General features: G+C 43.6%; 1 protein-coding gene across 2 annotated transcripts; it reads left to right on the forward strand.

The window, feature by feature from the left end:
* The first annotated feature begins 2,649 nt into the window (after positions 1 to 2,649).
* LOC143798172 (uncharacterized) lies at positions 2,650 to 21,974 on the forward strand. 2 transcript variants are annotated; one of them, XM_077281105.1, is made up of 6 exons: positions 2,650 to 2,941; positions 4,873 to 5,139; positions 7,882 to 8,172; positions 12,052 to 12,312; positions 17,167 to 17,433; positions 19,517 to 21,974. In XM_077281105.1, the coding sequence occupies exons 1-6, from the start codon at positions 2,887 to 2,889 to the stop codon at positions 19,726 to 19,728; spliced, it is 1,353 nt and encodes a 450-aa protein (XP_077137220.1). In that variant the 5' UTR covers positions 2,650 to 2,886; the 3' UTR covers positions 19,729 to 21,974. The 2 variants fall into 2 exon arrangements, with proteins under 2 accessions (XP_077137220.1, XP_077137224.1); XM_077281109.1 differs by lacking the exon at positions 12,052 to 12,312.
* Positions 21,975 to 24,766: the final 2,792 nt, after the last annotated feature.

Raw genomic sequence — 24,766 nt, forward strand, 5'->3', positions numbered from 1 at the left:
CTCTTATTTTCCCCCCTCCTCTCATTCCCCCCTCACTCCTCTCATTCCCCCCTAACACTTGTCATTTCGATCTCACATCTCTCATTTTCCGATCACTGTGCACATGGAAAGAAAAATCCAGCTCCAGGAATAAACAGTATCAAAAATTTATTTAAACATATTAAAATTTGGAAAACTGCTGACAAGCAAAAAATTACATCATTTGGATGGAAGCTACCATGTAGTTGCTGGACGCGTTTCAAGCACAAACGGTGCTCTTAGACTTCAGCATGAGACTAAACAAACGAACCCAATATATAACCACATCTGTCATTTTCCGATCACTCCACTATTTTCCCTCATTCCTCTCATTTTGCACTCACACTTTTCATTTTCACCTCACACCTCTCATTTTCACCTCACACCTCTCATTTTCACCTCACACCTCTCATTTTCACCTCGCACCTGTCATTTTCCCCTCGGTATATACATGTTTGTCATCTCCCTTATATATAGTATACACCTGTATGTCATCTCCTGTATATGGTATATACCTGTATGTCATCTCCCCTGTATATAGTATATACCTGTGTCATCTCATATATAGTATATACCTGTGTCATCTCCTGTATATAGTATATACCTGTCATCTATATATATATATATATATATATATATATACCTGTATGTCATCTCCTCCTGTATATAGTATATACCTGTATGTCATCTCCTGTATATAGTATATACCTGTGTGTCATCTCCTGTATATAGTATATACCTGTGTCATCTCCTGTATATAGTATGTACCTGTGTGTCATCTGCTCCTGTATATAGTATATACCTGTATGTCATCTCCTATATATAGTATATAACTGTATGTCATCTCCTATATATAGCATATAACTGTAAGTCATCTCCTCCTGTATATAGTATATATCTGTGTGTCATCTGCTCCTGTATATAGTATATACGTGTGTCATCTCCCCTGTAAATAGTATGTACCTGCATGTCATCTCCTCCTGTATATAGTATATATCTGTCATCTCCTCCTGTATATAGTATATATCTGTGTGTCATCTCCTCCTGTATATAGTATATATCTGTGTGTCATCTCTCCTGTATATAGTATATATCTGTGTCTCATCTCCCCTGTATACAGTATATATCAGTATGTCCTCTCCTCCGGTATTAGACCACGTTCACACGTTATTTGCTCAGTATTTTTACCTCAGTATTTGTAAGCTAAATTGGCAGCCTGATAAATCCCCAGCCAACAGGAAGCCCTCCCCGCTGGCAGTATATATTAGCTCACACATACACATAATAGACAGGTCATGTGACTGACAGCTGCCGTATTTCCTATATGGTACATTTGTTGCTCTTGTAGTTTGTCTGCTTATTAATCAGATTTTTATTTTTGAAGGATAATACCAGACTTGTGTGTGTTTTAGGGCGAGTTTCATGTGTCAAGTTGTGTGTGTAGAGTTGCGTGTGGCGACATGCATGTAGCGACTTTTGTGAGATTTGTTTTGTGTGGCGACGTGTGTAGCAACTTTGTGTGTCGAGATGCATGTGACAGGTTAGTATAGCAAGTTGTGTGAAACAAGTTTTGCGCATGGCGAGTTTTGCGCAAAGCGAGTTTTATGTGTCGTGCGCTTTGAGTAGTTGCAAGTTTTGTGTAAGGCAACTTTTGCATGTGTTGCAACTTTTGTGCATGTGGCAATTTTTCCACGTGTGCATGATTTCCATGTGGCGAATTTTTCGCATGGTGAGTTTTGAGTGGCAACTTTTGTGTTTTGACTTTTATGTGGCGAGGTTGGTGTATGTGTGGTGAAATGTGTGCTGAGGGTGATATATGTGTTCCAGCATGTGGTAGTGTGTGGCGCATTTTGTGTGTGTGTTCATATCCCCGTGTGTGGTGAATATCCCATGTCAGGGCCCCATCTTAGCAACTGTACGGTATATACTCTTTGGCACCATCGCTCTCATTCTTTAAGTCCCCTTGTTCACATCTGGCAGCTGTCAATTTGCCTCCAACACTTTTACTTTTACTTTTTCCCCATTATGTAGATAGGGGCAAAATTGTTTGGTGAATTGGAACGCACTGGGTTAAAATTTCACCTCACAACATAGCCTATGACGCTCTCAGGGTCCAGACGTGTGACTGTGCAAAATTTTGTGGCTGTAGCTGCGGCGGTGCAGATTCCAATCCCGGGGACACACACACACACACACACACACACACACACACACACACACACACACACACACACCTTTATATATTAGATGTAACTTTACAAGGTCTGCTACTTGATGGCTTAGTTTCTGAGGTCCCTTAGCTCTTCCACTTATCAATAATACCACTTACCATGAAAAAAATATTTTCAAACTGTCATGTCGCAATGGTGGCATCCTGTTACATTACAACACACATATTCAATGAGCCATTTAGAATGACTGCATGGCTAGAGGTTGGATTTTATACTCCTATGGTTCTAGTCAATGACTAAGAGGTGTATACCAATACCTTTGTCTATATAGTGTACATTTTAATATATAAGGATGTAAAGCAGTAAACTTTATTTGAAATTTTACAAAAATTAGTAAAAAAAAAAAAAAGATTTAGTAGAGAATGTAACTTCTTGCATTTATATTAATAGGTATCTGAAAAATTTTAATAAGTCTTGTACATAACCAAACCTCCTCCTTTTCCAATAATAGCCTCCATAACTGGGATTCCCCCTAAAAATTCCTTCATTTTCTCCACCCCTTCATTTTCAATTTCCCTGCATCCCAAAGAGTTCCCATCATCACTAAAGTTTCTGTGGAGGGATATATATTGGCCGCACAAGAACAGAAATTAGACAAAGGAAGGAACTACTCAAGAAAGAAGTCTGAAGCATAGCCATGGCTCCTGGCTTACTCCGTTGCATTGTCCTGCAACTATTCCTTCTAAGCAATGGTGAGACCAATGACAAATCTTTGTTTCTCTCTTCTTTACCTCACATACATTTGTTAAAGTTCTTATTTTTTATAGGCATTGTTTTATTGTTATGATCTTCCTTATCAACAGTTAAAGTATTGTGAGGAAGGCTTGTCCTAGAAATGTTCTGCTTATTGCACTTAATACTAGGGCTCAGAGGAGGCTCAATGTAGAGAAGTGCCATCCAAACAACCGTATTAAAAAAACGCTTGCCCCTGGGACTATGAGTAGGGTGTATTTTTTCTGTACGTGGTCTGAAGAATGCGGTATTCCAGAGCCAAGTAAGAAATATCTATGCACAAAACTGCATACAAGCCTTGAGAACTTGAGGTAAATGTAGGCTACTTCAATTCGCCCATTCCAGCCAATGAAAACCTTACCAAAACGCTCTATGTGGAAGAAAAAATACACGAAATTCAGGTGAATACATGTGCCATTGACTTTCAGTATATAAAAGGATTGTTCTCTGCAATAAATGTAGTGGTACGTTATCACCAAGTTTACATTACACCTGCTTCATTTTGCTACTATTTTTGTCTTTTAACCTAATGGAATGAATAAAAGATGAAGTCTTGGACCCTTGGACATTGTTTTTTCAGGTGGGTGGAAGCTGGAGCCAGTTTTCTTGGTGTGCAATGGGACTTTTTAAAATCTATTGTGGTGGATTATGCTTTTCAGTACACTTAATATCCAGTATCCAGACAAAACTGTCAAACATATGCCAAGTTGTCCTACAGAAATGTTCATCACATTATGTTAGGATTTTTATCCCAACCAATCATACTTGTCAGAAACAGTCCATGTACATGTAATGTATGTAAAAAAAGAATTGAAACAATAAAAATTAAACATAAATAGTATAGTTTGGTCCCTAATGATCCAAACTATATAAAATAACATTCATCCTGCACAATCTCATAAAAATGACAAATGTTGTTTGTTTGTTTTTTCATTAACTTGCCTTTCCAAAAAATATGTATTTACCTCAGAATATGGTACCAATAAAAAAAAAGTATCTGTTCCTAAAAGAATATCTCCAACTATGACACCAATTTTTTAAAGTTTTTTTTTCTTATGAAACTAGTGAAAGAAAATAGGTAAATTTTATGTCGCCTTAATCGTACTGACCTGTAGGATAAAGATAAATATTATTTTTGCAACTGTAACACTGAAAATAAGTGAAACAAGCCACAAAAATTGCAGAATTGCACTGTTTTGTTTTTTTTTTTTTTCTACTTTGGCTTCTGACACTTTTATATTTCACCTAATCTATAATTTCCTATGTATTGATAAGGGTTTCCTTCTAAAGGTATGTGCACATGAAGAGGGCAATTCATTAAGACCACCGATCTTTTCGCTGGTCTTGAGGGGGCACTTTGGAGCAGACGCTCCTGACTCATTAAGAGACTTAGGCCTCTTAATGAATCAGGCAAGGCCCGCAATGGTGTGCGCCGCTATCTGTGCCTCACCACAAATCTTACCGCTTGTCATGAATTTGATGGTGTGAACACGCCAAAAGTCACCTTTCTTTGAGAAAAAAATGCGACTTTTCAAAGCTTGTTTCTCCAGAACTCTGTTTCGCCTCTGAAGTCTTATAGATGTATGTGTACCGAGAGTTTTGCAGTGTCTTTTGGTCATTTTTTGCAACTTTTTGTCATCTAACTTGGGCTGCTTAAAATAGAAAGCAGCTTGTAAGAAAGTCCAAAGACTGAACATTACGTATAGCAAGCCGTTTTCACATTGTGATACATAAGTTCATTCTTTTTAGTGTTTAGCGCTTTTTCAGGCGGGTTATGGAAAAAGTCTAACCTTAGGAATTAATTGAAAGATGAGAATAAATAGAAATGTATCTACTACCTGTATAAATACCTAGTGTATGTAGGTAAAAGTCATCTTTCCTTCTTTTACAGCTCAACACTACTTAACTGTGCATCCTGTGGATCCAGTGGTGTCTACTGGGGAATCCATACAACTGAACTGCTCTATCAATTGTCCTTTGGGTACTGTAGCTTGGAAAGGGCTTGACATTTTTGTTGATAAGCAATATATTGTTCCTGGGTACAGCGTCCAAACCTTAGAAAATATAAGTATCTCCATGGATGGCACAAAACACTGTGAGGGGACATGTCCAGGCCATCGCAAAGCTTACCAGAAATCACTGCAGCTCCATGTATATGGTAAGTGCTATTATGTAATGTACACCAGCACATGCACTATAAAAAGATTATAAGCCAAGGAAAAATGGTGCTACAGAATATCTCACAAATATTTAAAACTTTATTAAATATAAAATTTCACAACAATTTTTTTGTGAAGATAAAAGTAGAGTAACACAATACCACCCAAGGCCATACATAGCATATAAACAGTATGACCATGTGCCCATTTCAGTACATTCACTAGTGGATTGCATATACATCAAATAAAAAAAATATTTAAAAGCAAACATATAGCAATGATATGGAGCGCTGTTAGGTGTGCGGCCCTGCGCCCTGAATGTTGCAGCAATGATATGGAGCGCTGTTAGGTGTGCGGTCCTGCGCCCTGAATGTTGCAGCAATGATATGGAGCGCTGTTAGGTGTGCGGCCCTGCGCCCCGAATGTTGCAGCAATGATATGGAGCGCTGTTAGGTGTGCGGCCCTGCGCCCTGAATGTTGCAGCAATGATATGGAGCGCTGTTAGGTGTGCGGCCCTGCGCCCTGAATGTTGCAGCAATGATATGGAGCGCTGTTAGGTGTGCGGTCCTGCGCCCTGAATGTTGCAGCAATGATATGGAGCGCTGTTAGGTGTGCGGCCCTGCGCCCCGAATGTTGCAGCAATGATATGGAGCCCTGTTAGGTGTGCGGCCCTGCGCCCCGAATGTTGCAGCAATGATATGGAGCGCTGTTAGGTGTGCGGCCCTGCGCCCCGAATGTTGCAGCAATGATATGGGGTGCTGTTAGGTGTGCGGCCCTGCGCCCCGAATGTTGCAGCAATGATATGGAGCGCTGTTAGGTGTGCGGCCCTGCGCCCCGAATGTTGCAGCAATGATATGGAGCGCTGTTAGGTGTGCGGCCCTGCGCCCCGAATGTTGCAGCAATGATATGGAGCGCTGTTAGGTGTGCGGCCCTGCGCCCCGAATGTTGCAGCAATGATATGGAGCGCTGTTAGGTGTGCGGTCCTGCGCCCTGAATGTTGCAGCAATGATATGGAGCGCTGTTAGGTGTGCGGCCCTGCGCCCCGAATGTTGCAGCAATGATATGGAGCGCTGTTAGGTGTGCGGCCCTGCGCCCCGAATGTAGCAGCAATGATATGGAGCGCTGTTAGGTGTGCGGCCCTGCGCCCCGAATATTGCAGCAATGATATGGAGCGCTGTTAGGTGTGCGGCCCTGCGTCCCGAATGTTGCAGCAATGATATGGAGCCCTGTTAGGTGTGCGGCCCTGCGCCCCGAATGTTGCAGCAATGATAAGGAGCGCTGTTAGGTGTGCGGCCCTGCGCCCCGAATGTTGCAGCAATGATATGGAGCGCTGTTAGGTGTGCGCCCCTGCGCCCCAAATGTTGCAGCAATGATATGGAGCGCTGTTAGGTGTGCGGCCCTGCGCCCCGAATGTTGCAGCAATGATAAGGAGCGCTGTTAGGTGTGCGGCCCTGCGCCCCGAATGTTGCAGCAATGATATGGAGCGCTGTTAGGTGTGCGGCCCTGCGCCCCGAATGTTGCAGCAATGATATGGAGCGCTGTTAGGTGTGCGGCCCTGCGCCCCGAATGTTGCAGCAATGATATGGAGCGCTGTTAGGTGTGCGGCCCTGCGCCCCGAATGTTGCAGCAATGATATGGAGCGCTGTTAGGTGTGCGGCCCTGCGCCCCGAATGTTGCAGCAATTATATGGAGCGCTGTTAGGTGTGCGGCCCTGCGCCCCGAATGTTGCAGCAATTATATGGAGCGCTGTTAGGTGTGCGGCCCTGCGCCCCGAATGTTGCAGCAATGATATGGAGCGCTGTTAGGTGTGCGGCCCTGCGCCCCGAATGTTGCAGCAATTATATGGAGCGCTGTTAGGTGTGCGGCCCTGCGCCCCGAATGTTGCAGCAATGATATGGAGCGCTGTTAGGTGTGCGGCCCTGCGCCCCGAATGTAGCAGCAATGATATGGAGCGCTGTTAGGTGTGCGGCCCTGCGCCCCGAATGTAGCAGCAATGATATGGAGCGCTGTTAGGTGTGCGGCCCTGCGCCCCGAATGTTGCAGCAATGATATGGAGCGCTGTTAGGTGTGCGGCCCTGCGCCCCGAATGTTGCAGCAATGATATGGAGCGCTGTTAGGTGTGCGGCCCTGCGCCCCGAATGTAGCAGCAATGATATGGAGCGCTGTTAGGTGTGCGGCCCTGCGCCCCGAATGTTGCAGCAATGATATGGAGCGCTGTTAGGTGTGCGGCCCTGCGCCCCGAATGTTGCAGCAATGATATGGGGCGCTGTTAGGTGTGCGGCCCTGCGCCCCGAATGTAGCAGCAATGATATGGAGCGCTGTTAGGTGTGCGGCCCTGCGCCCCGAATGTTGCAGCAATGATATGGAGCGCTGTTAGGTGTGCGGCCCTGCGCCCCGAATGTAGCAGCAATGATATGGAGCGCTGTTAGGTGTGCGGCCCTGCGCCCCGAATGTTGCAGCAATGATATGGAGCGCTGTTAGGTGTGCGGCCCTGCGCCCCGAATGTTGCAGCAATAATATGGAGCCCTGTTAGGTGTGCGGCCCTGCGCCCCGAATGTTGCAGCAATGATATGGAGCGCTGTTAGGTGTGCGGCCCTGCGCCCCGAATGTTGCAGATGTAGTGTTACTAAACGGATATAATATTTAGAGACCCTTCCAAAACACTGTCCTCATGGAAAATTTGAAGGAAATTGGGACCAACCTAAATTAGGAACTTATATCTATTTTTCTCTATTTTGCAGCTTTACCAAACACTTTGCTCCTAAGCAGTGATATGAAAAACGGCATCCATTATCTGAACTGCTCAATGGAGCTGGTTTATCCTCTGCCTGAAATCAGCTGCTACAAAGGATCTAAACTGCTGGATGAGGGCACTGACAATGAGATTCTCGATGGGGACCTATTCAATGTAACTTGGAGCTGGGTTGTCCCTGAGGAGGACTGGCTATCAGACACGTCCTACCGGTGTGAGGCACAAGTGCATGTGAATGGCCAAGTGTTTAAAAGAGAAGGAACCTTGTACATATCAGAAGGTACACATACTTAAATGGGTAAAAACACAATGTTTTAGTCTTATTGTTATTATTTTTATAGTGATTGTCCAAAAATGTATTTTGTACTGTTTCATTTGTTTGTAACACAGTTGTATTGTTACAATTGGAAGCACTATAAAAATAAAAACTAATATTATTATTATTATAGTGTTTCATATTGTAACATTAGGACTGGATGTTACAAACAAATGAAATAGCACAAAATATATTTTTTCTAAGCCGTTTTGGTACAAGCCTAAAATGTACAGGGTGCAGGAAATACAGGCGAGGGGTCGGGGAAAGGAGTAAGCAGCTGTAAATATCAATCGGTAGGGGCAAGGTTGTTAGGTGAGAAGTGATTAGGTAAGAAATGTAGGACGGTGCAGAAATGGGTGAGTTTTTTTTAGGATACTGTCTTGGATTGTTTAGGATGTTTTCTACAATTTTCAATAGCAGTGAGAGGAGAGGTAGAGGGTGTAGTATTCAGTAGACAGAAATGGGTCTAGTTTGGGAGCAGAGAGTGCCATGTGGTGTGTTCATGTACATACGTATCTTGATGAATGTAGAAGATTGGGTGTATGAAAAGAGTTGGAGTTGGTTAAGGCTATTAAGTGTTGCGAAGAAAAGAAAGCCGTAACGTAATGTGGTACACCAACAGAAAAAGGGCATGTAGCAAGTGGAGCAGTAAGTAGGTCAAGAAGGATTAGCAAGCACACTTCTTATGCTTCATTATAATCTGCAGTCAGTAGGTATCTAGAATACTAATTCACATGGGAGACCACCATAGGGTGAGTGAAGCAAAGTCATGCCTTAACCGACTCCATAATAAATGAGACAGAAGAACTGAAAACACAAACCACTGATACATAATCATACCAGTAATAGTTCAATGCCTTTTTACAAGGACTGGCTCAATGTGATCACGGACACTCCAGCATATAAAACTCCTACATAGAACCACGGAGCACAAGTCCAAAATGTGAAAATATAAATGTTATTAAACAAAATACAACATATAACTTGACATAACACAAAACATGTTAAAAACAGCTAATCAAAGACAAGGCACAAGGAGGGCTAGTGTTTGTGAAACCACACAAGGAGAATGAATACACTGATGTCATACAGGCTGGGCAGGCTATCATAATGGGTCATGTACCCCCTGAGTAGGTTACAAAAGCATACAAGGTGCATAGTGCAATGAAGGTGCAAAAAATTGCAATAAAGGTGCAAAAAGTCGTAATAAATGTCCAAAAGTGAAGGACTAAGTCCAAAACAGCATGCACCGCTCCTAGTACACTCACTGGCCCAATGTCACTACCCCTGGGGCCAAAGGCAGATTATCAAACAGCATCTTGCTTCCCATGTGGCCTGTCAGTGTATGTCCCAGCAGCCCCAACGTGCGTTTCGCATGAGCTTCTTGGGGGGGGAGATTGTGTTGTTTTTTTTTCTTTAACAGAAGAGCACTATATACACCCACAAACAAGTGTTAGCACATTGTCCACACATTACAGTTCTTCTCTTCCTTGCTTCTCGTTCTATGCTTTACAACCGTCCCCTGCAACCCTCCTTTATGCAGAATATATATCATTCACACTCCAGTTAAAGCAGCAGTCAGTAGGAGTCATGCTTGTCAGAGTGAATACACTTTTTCCGGATTTGGGGGCGGACATAACATTGATGCAACCGCACAGGGGCCCAACAGGTAAGGGGGCCCATTTCTGTCTCCAAAGCACGTGGAATTTTGCATTACAGTGGCATTTGACTGGGAAGGGCCATATATTTTATTCTTGCACAGAGGCCCTATATTAACTGTGTCCACCAGTGCTCAGATTTGTAGGCTAAATGCAATAAGAAAATGAAAACCTACATAAGACAGAAATACCAAAATACAGGTGCTTCTCACAAAATTAGAATATCATCAAAAAGTTATTTTTATTTCAGTTCTTCAATATAAAAAGTGAAACTCATATATAGAGTCATTACAAACAGAGTGATCTATTTCAAGTGTTTATTTCTGGTAATGTTGATGATTATGGCTTACAGCCAATGAAAACCCAAAGTCATTATCTCAGTAAATTAGAATACTTTATAACACCAGCTTGAAAAATGATTTTAAAATCCAAAATGTTGGCCTACTGAAATGTATATTCAGTAAATGCACTCAATACTTGGTCGGGGCTCCTTTTGCATCAATTACTGCATCAATGCGGCGGCGAATGGAGATGATCATTAATACATTCTCCTTACCAGAGAAGTGCCTTGGATTTCTATGCTATTACATAGTAACATAGTTAGCAAAGCCGAAAAAAGACATTTATCCATCCAGTTCAGCCTATATTCCATCAGAATAAATCCCCAGATCTACGTCCTTCTAAAGAACCTAACTGTAAGATACAATATTGTTACGCTCCAGGAAGACATCCAGGCCTCTCTTGAACCCCTCGACTGAGTTCGCCATCACTACCTCCTCAGGCAAGGAATTCCAGATTCTTACTGCCCTAGCAGTAAAGAATCCTCTTCTATGTTGGTGTAAAAACCTTCTCTCCTCCAGACGCAGAGAATGCCCCACTGTGACCGTCACCTTCCTTGGTATAAACAGATCCTCGGAGAGATATTTGTATTGTCCCCTTATATACTATCAAGGCTCGAAGGAAAGACCCGAAAGTGGACCCTCTGAGTTATAGTTCTGGAGACCCCAAGGGCGAGCGGACCTGATGGGACCACCCCCTATACAGGGAGCATTAGGGACAGGCCCAAGGGGGATGGAACCACAATGGCTGGAGCCAAAGGGGCGACTAAGGGTAAATAAAGAGAGGGAAGAGACTGGGGTATGAAGGCGGTGGATGAGAACAGAGAACAAGCAGACACTATGGAATATGGGTGGTAGATGGGACCAGGAGGACCAGAGACGGAGCGGTGGCACGATGCTGGAAGAGAGGAATGAAAAAGGTAATAACTTGCAGGAATAAACGGAACTGGAAGGCACGAGTGGACACTGGGCAGGTATGGCTAAGACACTGAGCAGGTACGACAGAGACACAGGGCCAGGTACAGGAGAGACACAGGGCAGGTACAGCTGAGACACGGGGCAGACCCGGGTGATACACAGGGCAGACACGGGTGAGACATAGGGCAGGTACGGCTGAGACACGGAGCAGAGTGAACAGGGAAGGGGAGCCAGGGACCAAGGGGGTACACCGTCAGGAAGGCTAGCGTAACAGCAAAAGATAACCAGGTGTCTTACCTGTGCAGACCCTGAGTATAAATATCCGATGGGCGCCGCCAGCGGGTCACGACCTCCCAGAGGGCTTAGCGGCGGGAAAAGCGCGACCGCGCATGCGCGAAGCGAGCCTGAGAAGACAGGCGGGGAGCGGCGAGGTGCGCCGGAGGCAGGCGGCGGACGGGTGAGTATTCGCAGACGTGACATATACTTATACATGGTTATTACATCGCCCCTCAGTCTTCTTTTTTCTAGACTAAATAATCCTAATTTTGCTACTCTCCACGTCCAATGACTCACCTTGGTCCAGTCTATTGCTTACCTCTTTATAAAAAACTGATTAGATTGGTTTGACATGAGCAATTCTTCATAAACCCATGCGGATATGGAGTTTAACAGTTATTCTCATTGAGATAATCCAGAATAACATCCCTCAGAAACCCCTCAAATATTTTACCACCAATAGAGGTTAGACTTACTGGCCTTTCATTTCCAGGTTCACTTTTAGAGCCATTTTTGAATATTATTATTATTAACTCTTATCTCACTGCACATGGAGAGGACATGATTCTTCCACTATGGTTTTGCTATAAATATTATCTTGTGCTAGAAGAGAATTGTAGCAGCAATCTCATACAGAATATCTTCATTTATAGACCAGACCACCACTGTAGTCCCAGCTTCTCCACCCTCCCAAATCGCATATATCCTATCACAGAAGCTGGAAGCCTATTACCGGACAACCACCATCACTTCTCAATATCCTGAAACCACGCAATGGATGCGAAAGAGCTCTGCAATAAAAAGTCACCCATCAGCCATTACAGGGGAAAATACAAGAAATGTGACAATCGATACCATCACCACACAGAGTACACAACTTATGACAAGGGGTCCTACCGAATCTAATAATATTGGTATGTATGCAGACAAAAACAGTGCAATAAACTTTAAAGGGGTTTACCACCTAAATATATTTGTTACTTACCCACCGGATAGGTGATACAATAAATATACCGTATATAAGATTTGAATGCTGGGACCCCAACTAAGCAATAATTAAGGTCCCAAAGTTCTCTGCTTGAATGGAGCAATGCTGCACATGAAGGAATACAGTTCCATTTGCTGTATATGGACCGGAAGGAGATGGATTGACAGCGATAGTCCTCCCCATAGAAAGTGAATGGAGCGGTGGTCACACATGCATCCAACTACTCTGTTGGCCTTAAAATCATTAAACACTAGAGTCTCACATCATACAATGGTTACACTTCTTCGCTGAACCCCAATTATTTTGCCATCTTTTTATACAAACCATGCAGGGCTGGACTGATCCATAGAAGGATCATACAATTATGGGGCCACAATATGAGACTCAACAATGACATCCAGAAGGGCAACCACATTTTTTAGTTATTTTACAAATAAGCTGTTAGGTCAAATCACTAGGAAAAACTATGTGTCCAACAGAAACAGCGTAATTTACAGTGCGAGAAACTGTGAATATGAACTTGATTAGAATAATGAGAATTTCTGGGACTTTGATGATAATTTGTAGGGTTGTAGATTTTTTTTTTATTTCACGCAATCTACCATTAGAGGATAGCTAGCATACTCGTGCACATAGGAAACAATGACAAACCCTCAACTTTACAGCCACACCCTTTTAGCTGAATACGCTCCCCCAAAATCTCTTAGCACATCACTGTTTACAGTATATGGCGCACCCTTGCGCTCCCCAACAACGCCCTTGTTACGAAACTGCAGCACAGAACTAGGAGAGATGGGGGAAAGCTGACCCTGCACTAAGACTAGGCTGAAACCCTACGATGGAGTGGGCGACCCATTCCTTGCGAATAGACCCACCGACGATCTTGGTCTAAACTCAGCGAAGACCTATAGATAAGGGGAGGGGGGTCCTTAAAAGAACTAAGTACTGGGTATAAAAAACAGGTCACCTCCTAATAGGAAACACAGAGAAGGCTGCAGGAACAAACTGAAAACAGAAACAAAAGATAGCAGAACCAGAGATCCCAGAACTGCACAATATCAAACACAGAAAGCTATCAAAGCACCTAGCCAGAACTCTAGCGGATTAAGGCTGCCGTCACACTAGCAGCATTTGGTCAGTATTTTACATCAGTATTTGTAAGCCAAAACCAGGAGTGGGTGATAAATACAGAAGTGGTGCATATGTTTCTATTATACTTTTCCTCTAATTGTTCCACTCCTGGTTTTGGCTTACACATACTGAGGTAAAATACTGACCAAATACTGCTAGTGTGACGGCAGCCTAACACTGTTTCCAGCAAGGAATGGGAGCAGGTGCTGGGTAATAAAGGGTGATACAATCACCTGACCTAAGGCACCCAGGGGAAAAAGACCAGCAGCCAGAAAACCACAACAAGATGGCGGATGGTCAAAACAAAAAAAGATTCTTACAGCCCTTCCCTTTGCAGAACATGTGATTCCCACACCAGTTAGGAAGCCACTAAGGCAGAGGCATGCTTAATCACTCTGATGCGCTGTCGGCCTATTTCCTTCTCACACTGTACAGTCTGCCGGGGCGTTGGGAGTGAACAAGCGAAACTCAGTCTGGCCAGCTAAAGGCAATAAGAACGCCAGAACTGACAGTGATTGCATGTCTTGGTCCTGAGCCATGATGGCACTTGCTTTCTCCAACACCAAGGGTACTACACAACCATCCTTAGCTTGGTCCTAGCAATACCAGTATTTTGAACTGAACTATACTATGAGGGAGCATACCAGGGGCGTAACTACCGCGGTCGCAGCGGTCGCCATTGCGACCGGGCCCCGCAGGTCAGGGGCCCCGGGTTGGCAGGTCAGTGCAGGGCCGGACTGGCCATCGGGCACTTCTGGCAAATGCCAGAAGAGCCGGTGGCAGTAGTGGGCCGCTGCACTGTTCCCCCCCGCCCCCCGCCAGTGCCGCCGCCGCATTTAACTATACCGGCGTCTATGACACCGGTATAGTTCAATGCAATGATGGAGGAGAGAGCGTCTGCTGACGCCCCCTCTCCCATCATTCCCCGCTCTGCCTCTGACAGTACACTGCGGGTGCGCGATGACGTGGGGGGCGGGGGTGGGTGGGGCCCATTTGGAAGTTCGCACCGGGGCCCATAACTTTGTAGTTACGCCACTGGAGCATACATACTAAGAATATACTTCATCAGAATTGTGTCCATGCATTCTCTGACGGCCATACCCCCAAATATCAGACACCTGACAGCACTGGAGCTCGCTTGGGATTTTGGTATGGTCTTCAGAATTAAATAGTTGTCTCATTTTTGTAAATTGTTAAAATGCTTGTAAAAGTAAGAGACTGCGATGTGCTTGTTACTAACAATCCTCAATGTTCTCAAGAACAGTGCAATTTAACATTTATACTGCAGTTTACTGCTTGTGACCTAGGTTGCCGGCCACCTCTGCAGTCTGAGGTGGTGTATTTCCTAGGCAAGGAGCACAGCGATCACAAGCTCTCTTTGCTGGCCAGCATCAGTGCCACTGTGTTCATCCCATCCTACCAGCATTGGAGAGCAGACAGTTTGAACTAGTGTTTCAACCATGCTGCTGGTCCAAGCTGTCAGTCATCAGGAGAGCACCACCCCCCGCAAAAAAAGTAGCTTTAAAGGGAACCTGTCATGGGAAAAAAACAGCTGACATGTCCCGGCTTTGATGCGGGCTCTGTTGTGAATTCTGTTCTTGGGCTCCCTCTGGTGGTTATAAGTGGTAGCGCTGCTGTCTGTCCTTCACAGCAGTTATCAGGTGTGTCCACTCTGGACTGGGCTATTTAGTCTGGCCTCACCCTTTAGTCAGTGCCAGTTGTCCATTGTTTCTGGAGGATTCACATCCCTTCATGGTTTCTCCTGCTTCCAGGTCTTTTCACCAAGATAAGTCCTGCTTGTTTTGCAGCCCACATTTTGTGGGTCTCATTGTTCAGTGCATTTCATGTTTTTTCTTGTCCAGCTTAATCTGTGTAAGGATTTATGCAGTCAAGCTGGAATCTCTGGAGAGGCAGATATACCCTCCATGTATTTAGTTAGATGTGGAGTTTTAGTATTTTCTGTGGTGGATATTTCCTAGTATTTTAATACTGACCGCATAGTTCTCTGTCCTATCTTTCCTATTTAGCTAGATTGGCCTCCTTTGCTAAATCCTGTTTTCAGCCTGTGTATGTTTTTTCCTCTCCTCTCATAGTCAATATTTGTGGGGGGCTGCCTATCCTTTGGGAATTTTCTCTGAGGCGAGATAGTTTTCCCTTTTCTATCTATAGGGTTAATTAGTCCTCCGGCTGTGTCGAGGTGTCTAGGATCAGTAGGTACATCCCACGGCTACTTCTAGTTGCGGTGTTAAGTTCAGGGTCCGAGGTCAGTACAGATACCACCTTCTCCAGAGTACGTCTTATGCTGCTCCTAGGCCACCAGATCATAACAGGGCTCACCGCTAGAGCCCGCATCAAAGTAGGGGATTTGCCATCGAACGTACTATTCCGTCCGATGGCAGAAAGAGGTTATAGAAGCACTACCCCGTCAACATTTTTATACTCTTAATATATTGCAATCATCATATTATTTAGCACTGTGTAATTTCAATTGCTCATTTTGCCTTTCTACCCAGCTAATTGTTCTATTTTCCATTAGGTCTATGACATCACATGATTAAAAACTAGCTGAATTCGTCTAAACTTTATGTAGAAACTGGAGGTCAATTATGCCTGTATGACTCATGAGTCACTGCAAAAGTCTATATTGGGGGGAGCAGCAGAGCAGCTGGGTCGGGAGTTGAAGAGGGGAATGAATTCTGCAGGGACAAGAGACTTCCTGTTTCCTCATAAAGCAGAGAAAAGAGAATAATTACCTGTGTAGAAAGGCAAAATGAGCAATTGTAACTACACAGTGATGTATAATATGATGATTGGAGTATATTAAGAGGATAAAAATGTTAGTAATTTCTGTGCAGTTTCAGTGCATTGTTGTATTATTATTATTATTATAATTATTATGAAAGACTGCTCATCTTTTATTTTCCAGGGCATAAAAAGGTTAAAGGGTTGTTCAGTCCAACTGCAGACTTATAAATCCCCCAAGTGCACACATTGAGCACTGTGGGAATTCGCCCCTTTCAAACCAGTGACTGTAGGATATGTATGTGTTAGGCTGCCGTCACACTAGCAGTATTTGGTCCGTATTTTACATCAGTATTTGTAAGCCAAAACCAGGAGTGGAACAATTAGAGGAAAAGTATAATAGAAACATATGCACCACTTCTGGATTTATCACCCACTCCTGGTTTTGGCTTACACATACTGAGGTAAAATACTGACCAAATCCTGCTAGTGTGACGGCAGCCTTATACATACTCCCGGCCAGTGAGCGTGGCCTCGCTCTCCATATACTTGTATGAAGGGAGAATGTACCTTCTAGTCAGCCACGTCCACTGGCTGCCCGCGTCACTAGATGTCAATACAAGTTTATGGAGCGAGGCTGTGCCCATAACGCGCACATACCCTCCGATCCCGGGTCAGGAACCGGCGAATCCCCACAGCGCACAGTCCATGCACTGGGGGGGATTCATGAGTCACACAGAGTGAGTGCTCACCTATCGATTTGGATTGGACAACCTCTTTAATGACTCGGGTTAATATATTTTTTTGTAATGCGGTTTGATATCAAACTGTTTTTGTCAATTATGATTACTTTTTATTGGGAAATCACTGCCGGATTACCTTCCTTACAGAATGTTTTCATTTACAGACAAAACCACCACTTCAGCGCCAGTTTTTTCCACCTCTCAAACCACATCTACCCAAACACAGACATCAGAAGAACCTTACGTGACCACCACAATTACCACTTCTCAAAATCCTGAAACCACCTCGGGGAAGGAAATGCACGCTACAAGAAAAAGTCACCAATCGACCATCACAGGAGAACAAAGAAAGAATGCGACAACCCATACAGTCTCCGCACACAGCACACAGCTTACTACGACCAGCAGTCCTACCAAACCTAATAACATTGGTATGTACACAGACAAAATACAGTATATATTACACCTTAATACTGAAGTCCACGACAAGCACTTTAGGTCTGGGATGTCCATTGTATCCCAGACTGACCATGGCAATGACTTCTGGTGTGTAATTTGAATGTGACATATTAAAAAGTTATTCCCAACACTATAAATGACCATCTATTCAGAGAATATTCAGTGAGGGTCCAACTGCTGGTATGGATTCTGAGACTGGGGCTCTGAGATATCGTTAATGCAGCAGGTGGAACACCTCCCATTTTAGCGATACGAGGGGGTTCCAGCAGTAGTACATTGCGCAGCCCACGTAGTAAATTGCGCAGCCCACATAGTACATTGCGCAGCCCACGTAGTATATTGCGCAGTCCACGTAGTATATTGCGCAGCCCACGTAGTATATTGCGCAGCCCACGTAGTACATTGCGCAGCCCACGTAGTATATTGCGCAGCCCACGTAGTATATTGCGCAGTCCACGTAGTATATTGCCCAGCCCTCATAGTATATTGCGCAGCCCATGTAGTATATTGCGCAGTCCATGTAGTAAATTGCGCAGTCCACGTAGTATATTGCGCAGCCCACGTAGTAAATTGCGCAGCACACATAGTATATTGCGCAGCCCACGTAGTATATTGTGCAGCCCACATAGTATATTGCGCAGCCTACGTAGTATATTGCGCAGCCCACCTTGTATATAGCACAGCCCACGTATATTGCGCAGCCTACGTAGTACATTGCACAGCCCACGTATATTGCGCAGCCCACGTAGTACATTGCGCAGCCCACGTATTACATTACGCAGCCCACGTATTTTGTGCAGCCCACGTAGTATATTGCGCAGCCTACGTAGTACATTACGCAGCCCACGTATATTGCGCAGCCCACGTAGTACATTGCGCAGCCCACGTAGTACATTGCGCAGCCTACGTAGTATATTGCGCAGCCCACGTTGTATATAGCGCAGCCCACGTTGTATATTGCGCAGCCCACGTTGTATATTGCGCAGCCCACGTTGTATATTGCGCAGCCCACATTGTATAGTCACGTAGTATATGGCCCAGCCACGTAGTATATAGCACAGTCCACGTAGTATATTGCCCAGCCCACGTAGTATATTGCCCAGCTCATGTAGTATATTGCCCAGCTCATGTAGTATATTGCCCAGCTCATGTAGTATATTGCCCAGCTCATGTAGTATATTGCCCAGCCCATGTAGTATATTGCCCAGCCCATGTAGTATATTGCCCAGCTAATGTAGTGTATTGCCCAGCCCATGTAGTATATTGCCCAGCCCACGTAGTATATAGCAATGTGGGCATCATATCCCTGTTAAAAAAATAAAAATAAATAAAATAAAAAAATAGTTATATACTCACCTTTCGGATCCAAGCGAAGCGGTTACCGACGCTGCTCGTGCGCTCCGGTCCCAAGAGTGCATCGCGGTCTTGCGAGATGATGACGTAGTGGTCTCGTGAGACCGCTACGTCATCTCGCGAGATCACAGCATGGACCGGTTACCGGAGCGTCGCGAGCGGGAAAGGCCTGTTGTCGATCCAGGGGCCGACGGACGGTGAGTATATAACGATTTTTTATGTTTTTTATTATTTGTAACATTAGATCCTTTTACTATTCATGCCGCATAGGCAGCATGAATAGTAAAAAGTTGGTCACACAGGGTTAATAGCAGCGGTAACGGAGTGCGTTACCCGCGGCATAACGCGGTCCGTTACCGCTGCCATTAACCCTGTGTGAGGGCAGACTGTAGGGGAGTACGGAGCGGGCCCTGACTGCGGGGAGGAAGAAGCAGCCATTTTTCTGCCGGACTGTGGCCGTCGCTGATTGATCGTGGCTGTTTTGCCACGACCAATCAGCGACTTGGATTCCATGACAGACAAAGGCCGCGACCAATGAATATCCGTGACAGACAGACAGAAGGACAGACAGACGGAAGTGACCCTTAGACAATTATATACTAGATCCTAAGGACAGTTCAAGAATGTTACAGTTGGGAATAACCCTTTAAGTAATGAGATCAAATGCAAAGGTAACTAAAGGCGCTTTCATTTATTTTTCAGATGGATTTTACCTTATGTGGTCAATTGTCCCAGCTGCCGGTCTGGTTGGGAGCTTTCTACTTTTTCTGCAAATCTATAGACATCTCAGCAAGAAAGGATTCTTTCAACCCAATCATACTGAAATTCCAACAATCAAGAAAGACTCAAAATCCCAAGGAGGCTTGCAGGCAGTATTTTCTTCTTCAACCAAGAATGAGTTTTCCATGTACTAATTTGATGTGGCAAACTTATGGAGAGCAATAACCTAAGGAGAATGACTGATCCAATAAGTGATTAAAGGGATCCTGTGATCCAGTGAAAAGATGGTATTTACCTGCAGCCATAGTGGTAATCTGCAGGTAAATACAATTTTAAACATGTAAGGTTGTTTAACTGGAAGAGGGAGAAAATTAAGATATATTCTCCCTGCAGCTGCTTACTTCCAGTCATCAGAAGGCTGCAGGGGGCTATAGAAGTGACCACTTATTACACAAGTGATTACAGAAAATCTTTCCCCCTGCACCTTGGCTGCCAGTCTGTTCTGCACACACACTGCAGACCAGGCTGTCAATCAATTTGCCGGGGAGTGATCACAGGGCACTCAATGTGTACTGAATGATGACTGGAACGGCCCACTGCACCACCCCGATGACTGGAAGCACACGGCTGCAGGGAGGATAAAACTTCATTTTCTCCCTGAAGCCACTCTGAGGCTACTTTCACACTAGCGTTAACTGCAATATGTCGCAATGCGTCGTTTTGCCTAAAAAACGCATCCTGCAAAAGTGCTTGCAGGATGCATTTTTTCTGCATTGATTAACATTAGCGACGCATTTGCGACGCATTGACACACGTCGCAACCGTCGTGCGACGGTTGCGCCGTGTTGTGGCGGACCGTCTGGAGCAAAAAACGTTACATGTAACGTTTTTTGCTCCCGACGGTCCGCTTTTTCCGACCGCGCATGCGCGGCCGGAACTCCGCCCCCACCTCCCCGCACCTCACAATGGGGCAGCGGATGCGCTGGAAAAATGCATCCGCTGCCCCCGTTGTGCGGTGCAGAGAACGCTAGTGTCGGTAACCTCGGCCCGACGCTAGTGTGAAAGTAGCCTTAAAGTTAGGCCAGGTTCACACAAGCATAAAAAAATTGTCATCCAGAAAACTGGGACGACTTTATTCTCACTTGTCATCAGTATAAAGTCTGTAAGCAATCCATTTTTTCTTTTTATAGCAGCGGCTATTAATTAGCAAGACCAGCTACAGCAGTTAGTTACCTATGTTAAAGAATTGCAATGCATCCATAAAAAAGGGTGCTGTCCCATATGGGATCCATTTTTTTCTGCACACTCATAGACTTGAATGGGCACGTCTGACCCGATATACAGAAGAAATTAGTGTATTTTTCGATTTTTTTTTTTTCACATGCAAGTCAATGAAAAATAAAAAAGGCTCATCTGAACAGCCCAGTTGAGTAACATTGGTCTGTTCTTTCTTTCACAGTCAGCACTGACCAAAAATTCAGCTCATGTGAACCTACCCATAGCCACTTGCACATATGTAAAACAGTATTTACCTACAAACTCCCACCATGGCTGCAGGTAAATACTGTTTTTAGGAGTACATTCACACATCCTAGTGCTGTCCATGAAAAAATCGCACTAGGAGCAATGTTATTTAAGGGGCACTTCAAGTTCTTTCTCACTGGGTGAATCTGCGTGTGAAAAAATGTGAATTGCGCTAGTTTCCTCCGTGTGTCGGGTTACACTCGCCCATTCAACTCTTTGGGTGCGCAAAAAATTGGATCCCACATGGAACATTTATATCGCATCCATGTTTTTTTACGGATACATTGCAATTAATCATTTACAGGTTCCTAGTTTACTAATAGCTGCTCTACAGTAACCAGATGACTTGATGCAAGTGTGCCGATATCATACAGTCATGCTGACAGGCTCCCATTCAGATAAGGTACAGGCAGCTTAGTGAAAATGTTTGTAATAAAAGAATAAAGAATATATATTTCTAGACAGAAAGTTCATGTAAATTAGCACAGATTTCCCATTCCACATGAAATGGACGCTGGAAGAGGACGTCAGGACGCGGCGTAGTTCAAAATAGCCAACAATCACATAGAAATGGGGAGAATTGGAGAGGCACACAAGGCGGACTACTCCCACAGTATATACACCACATATATTGAGTCTGCATATTCTTCCTGTGTTTAGATGTGTTTTTCACGGAATGCACAAAATATGAGGGACGATTCTTACGCTTTCATTGTTTCCTTCCCTTTTTCCAAGAGCAATACCTTTTTTATTATTATGGAATTTTGATTGTCACCATTCATTTTACTGTATTATGTACAGAAAAATGGGGCAAAAATTCTAGTGGGGTGTAATTGTAAAAAAAATTGCAATTCCACCATTTTTTGGGGGGGTTCGTTTTGCTTTTACTGTGTTCATTGGGTATCACAGTTCTTCTGATCAGCGCCATAACTTATCAAGCATTATTTATTCAGATATATATATACAGTACAGACCAAAAGTTTGGACACACCTTCTCATTTAAAGATTTTTCTGTATTTTCATGACTATGAAAATTGTACATTCACACTGAAGGCATCAAAACTATGAATTAACACGTGTGGAATTATATACTTAACAAAAAAGTGTGAAACAACTGAAAATATGTCTTATATTCTAGGTTCTTCAAAGTAGCCACCTTTTGCTTTGATGACTTCTTTGCACACTCTTGGCATTCACTTGATGAGCTTCAAGAGGTATTCACCGGGAATGGTCTTCCAACAATCTTGAAGGAGTTCCCAGAGATGCTTAGCACTTGTTGGCCCTTTTGCCTTCACTCTGCGGTCCAGCTCACCCGAAACAATCTCGATTGGGTTCAGGTCTGGTGACTCTGGAGGCCAGGTCATCTGGAGTAGCACCCCATCGCTCTCCTTCTTGGTCAAATAGCCCTTACACAGCCTGGAGGTGTGTTTGGGGTCATTGTCCTGTTGAAAAATAAATGATGGTCCAATTAAACGCAAACTGGATGGAATAGCATGCCGCTGCAAGATGCTGTGGTAGCCATGCTGGTTCAGTATGCCTTCAATTTTGAATAAATCCCCAACAGTGTCACCAGCAAAGCACCTCCACACCATCACACCTCCTCCTCCATGCTTCACGGTGGGAACCAGGCATGTAGAGCCCATCTGTTCACCTTTTCTTCGTCGCACAAAGACACGGTGGTTGGAACCAAAGATCTCAAATTTGGACTCATCAGACCAAAGCACAGATTTCCACTGGTCTTAGGTCCATTCCTTGTGTTCTATAGCCCAAACAAGTCTCTTCTGCTTGTTGCCTATCCTTAGCAGTGGTTTCCTAGCAGCTGTTTTACCATGAAGGCCTGCTGCACAAAGTCTCCTCTTAACAGTTGTTGTAGAGATGTGTCTGCTGCTAGAACTCTGTGTGGCATTGACCTGGTCTCTAATCTGAGCTGCTGTTAACCTGCGATTTCTGAGGCTGGTGACTCGGATAAACTTATCCTCAGAAGCAGAGGTGACTCTTGGTCTTCCTTTCCTTCGGCGGTTCTAATGTGAGCCAATTTCTTTGAAGTGCTTGATGGTTTTTGCCACTGCACTTGGGGACACTTTCAACGTTTTCCCAATTTTTCGGACTGACTGACCTTCATTTCTTAAAGTAATGATGGCCACTCGTTTTTCTTTACTTAGCTGCTTTTTTCTTGCCATAATACAAATTCTTACTGTCTATTCAGTAGGACTGAATCAGCTGTGTAACCACCAGACTTCTGCACAACACAACTGATGGTCCCAACCCCATTTATAAGACAATAAATCCCACTTATTAAATCTGACAGGGCACACCTGTCAAGTGAAAACCATTCCCGATGACTACCTCTTGAAGCTCATCAAGAGAATGCCAAGAGTGTGCAAAGCAGTCATCAAAGCAAACGGTGGCTACTTTGAAGAACCTAGAATATAACCCATATTTTCAGTTGTTTCACACTTTTTTGTTAGGTATATAATTTCACATGTGTTATTCATAGTTTTGATGCCTTCAGTGTGAATGTACAATTTTCATAGTCCTGAAAATACAGAAAAATCTTTAAATGAGAAGATGTGTCCAAACTTTTGGTCTGTACTGTGTGTGTGTGTATATATATATATATATATATATATATATATATATATATATATATATATATATATTACACAAAGAAGAAAGACCTCTAGGTGTAAATAGACACAATCCAGAGTAACGTATAGAAAGTAGCAATTTTATTAAACAATTAAAATACAATTATCAATAGCAGAGTATAGCAGGATAGGAAAGGTACACATTCACCACGTGAATCACGGTAATTTATCCACACTTTAGAATACTTCTGTGTATTGACAGACCAATAATTAGAGTATAGGCTCACTATTAGAAGCCATATCAAAGTACTGCAATAGTCCAACAATTAGTCAATCTATAAGTAGTCTATAACATATTAAGACTTATTGCGTAATGTATTCAATACAAGTATATAAAGTGCATCTGCATGGAGGTATTATACAACACAGCTGTTAACAGCCAACAGGTAACCTCATATAGCCAATATGAAAAATAGTTACTGCATAGGATGTCCACAAAATCAAAATGCAGGGAAAAACCAAATACAGGGCAGAGGAAAGTGGAGAGTGCAAAGCTACATTGTTTAGCTAAAGTGCATATCTGATGCAGAGTTATATACAGGTCCTTCTCAAAAAATTAGCATATAGTGTTAAATTTCATTATTTACCATGATGTAATGATTACAATTAAACTTTCATATATTATAGATTCATTATCCACCAACTGAAATTTGTCAGGTCTTTTATTGTTTTAATACTGATGATTTTGGCATACAACTCCTGAAAACCCAAAAAACCTGTCTCAATAAATTAGCATATTTCACCCGTCCAATCAAATAAAAGTGTTTTTTAATAACAAACAAAAAAACCATCAAATAATAATGTTCAGTTATGCACTCAATACTTGGTCGGGAATCCTTTGGCAGAAATGACTGCTTCAATGCGGCGTGGCATGGAGGCAATCAGCCTGTGACACTGCTGAGATGTTATGGAGGCCCAGGATGCTTCAATAGCGGCCTTAAGCTCATCCAGAGTGTTGGGTCTTGCGTCTCTCAACTTTCTCTTCACAATATCCCACAGATTCTCTATGGGGTTCAGGTCAGGAGAGTTGGCAGGCCAATTGAGCACAGTAATACCATGG

This window comes from Ranitomeya variabilis, chromosome 1, assembly GCF_051348905.1.
Source record: "Ranitomeya variabilis isolate aRanVar5 chromosome 1, aRanVar5.hap1, whole genome shotgun sequence".
In the NCBI taxonomy this organism is placed as follows: Eukaryota; Metazoa; Chordata; class Amphibia; order Anura; family Dendrobatidae; genus Ranitomeya; species Ranitomeya variabilis.

Coding starts and splice junctions, on each gene's coding strand:
- LOC143798172 (XM_077281105.1), top strand. CDS start 2,887: ATGGCTCCTGGCTTACTCCGTTGCATTGTCCTGCAACTATTCCTTCTA. Junction 5,140..7,881: donor ACTGCAGCTCCATGTATATG/GTAAGTGCTATT, acceptor TCTATTTTGCAG/CTTTACCAAACACTTTGCTC. Junction 8,173..12,051: donor AACCTTGTACATATCAGAAG/GTACACATACTT, acceptor CTTCATTTATAG/ACCAGACCACCACTGTAGTC.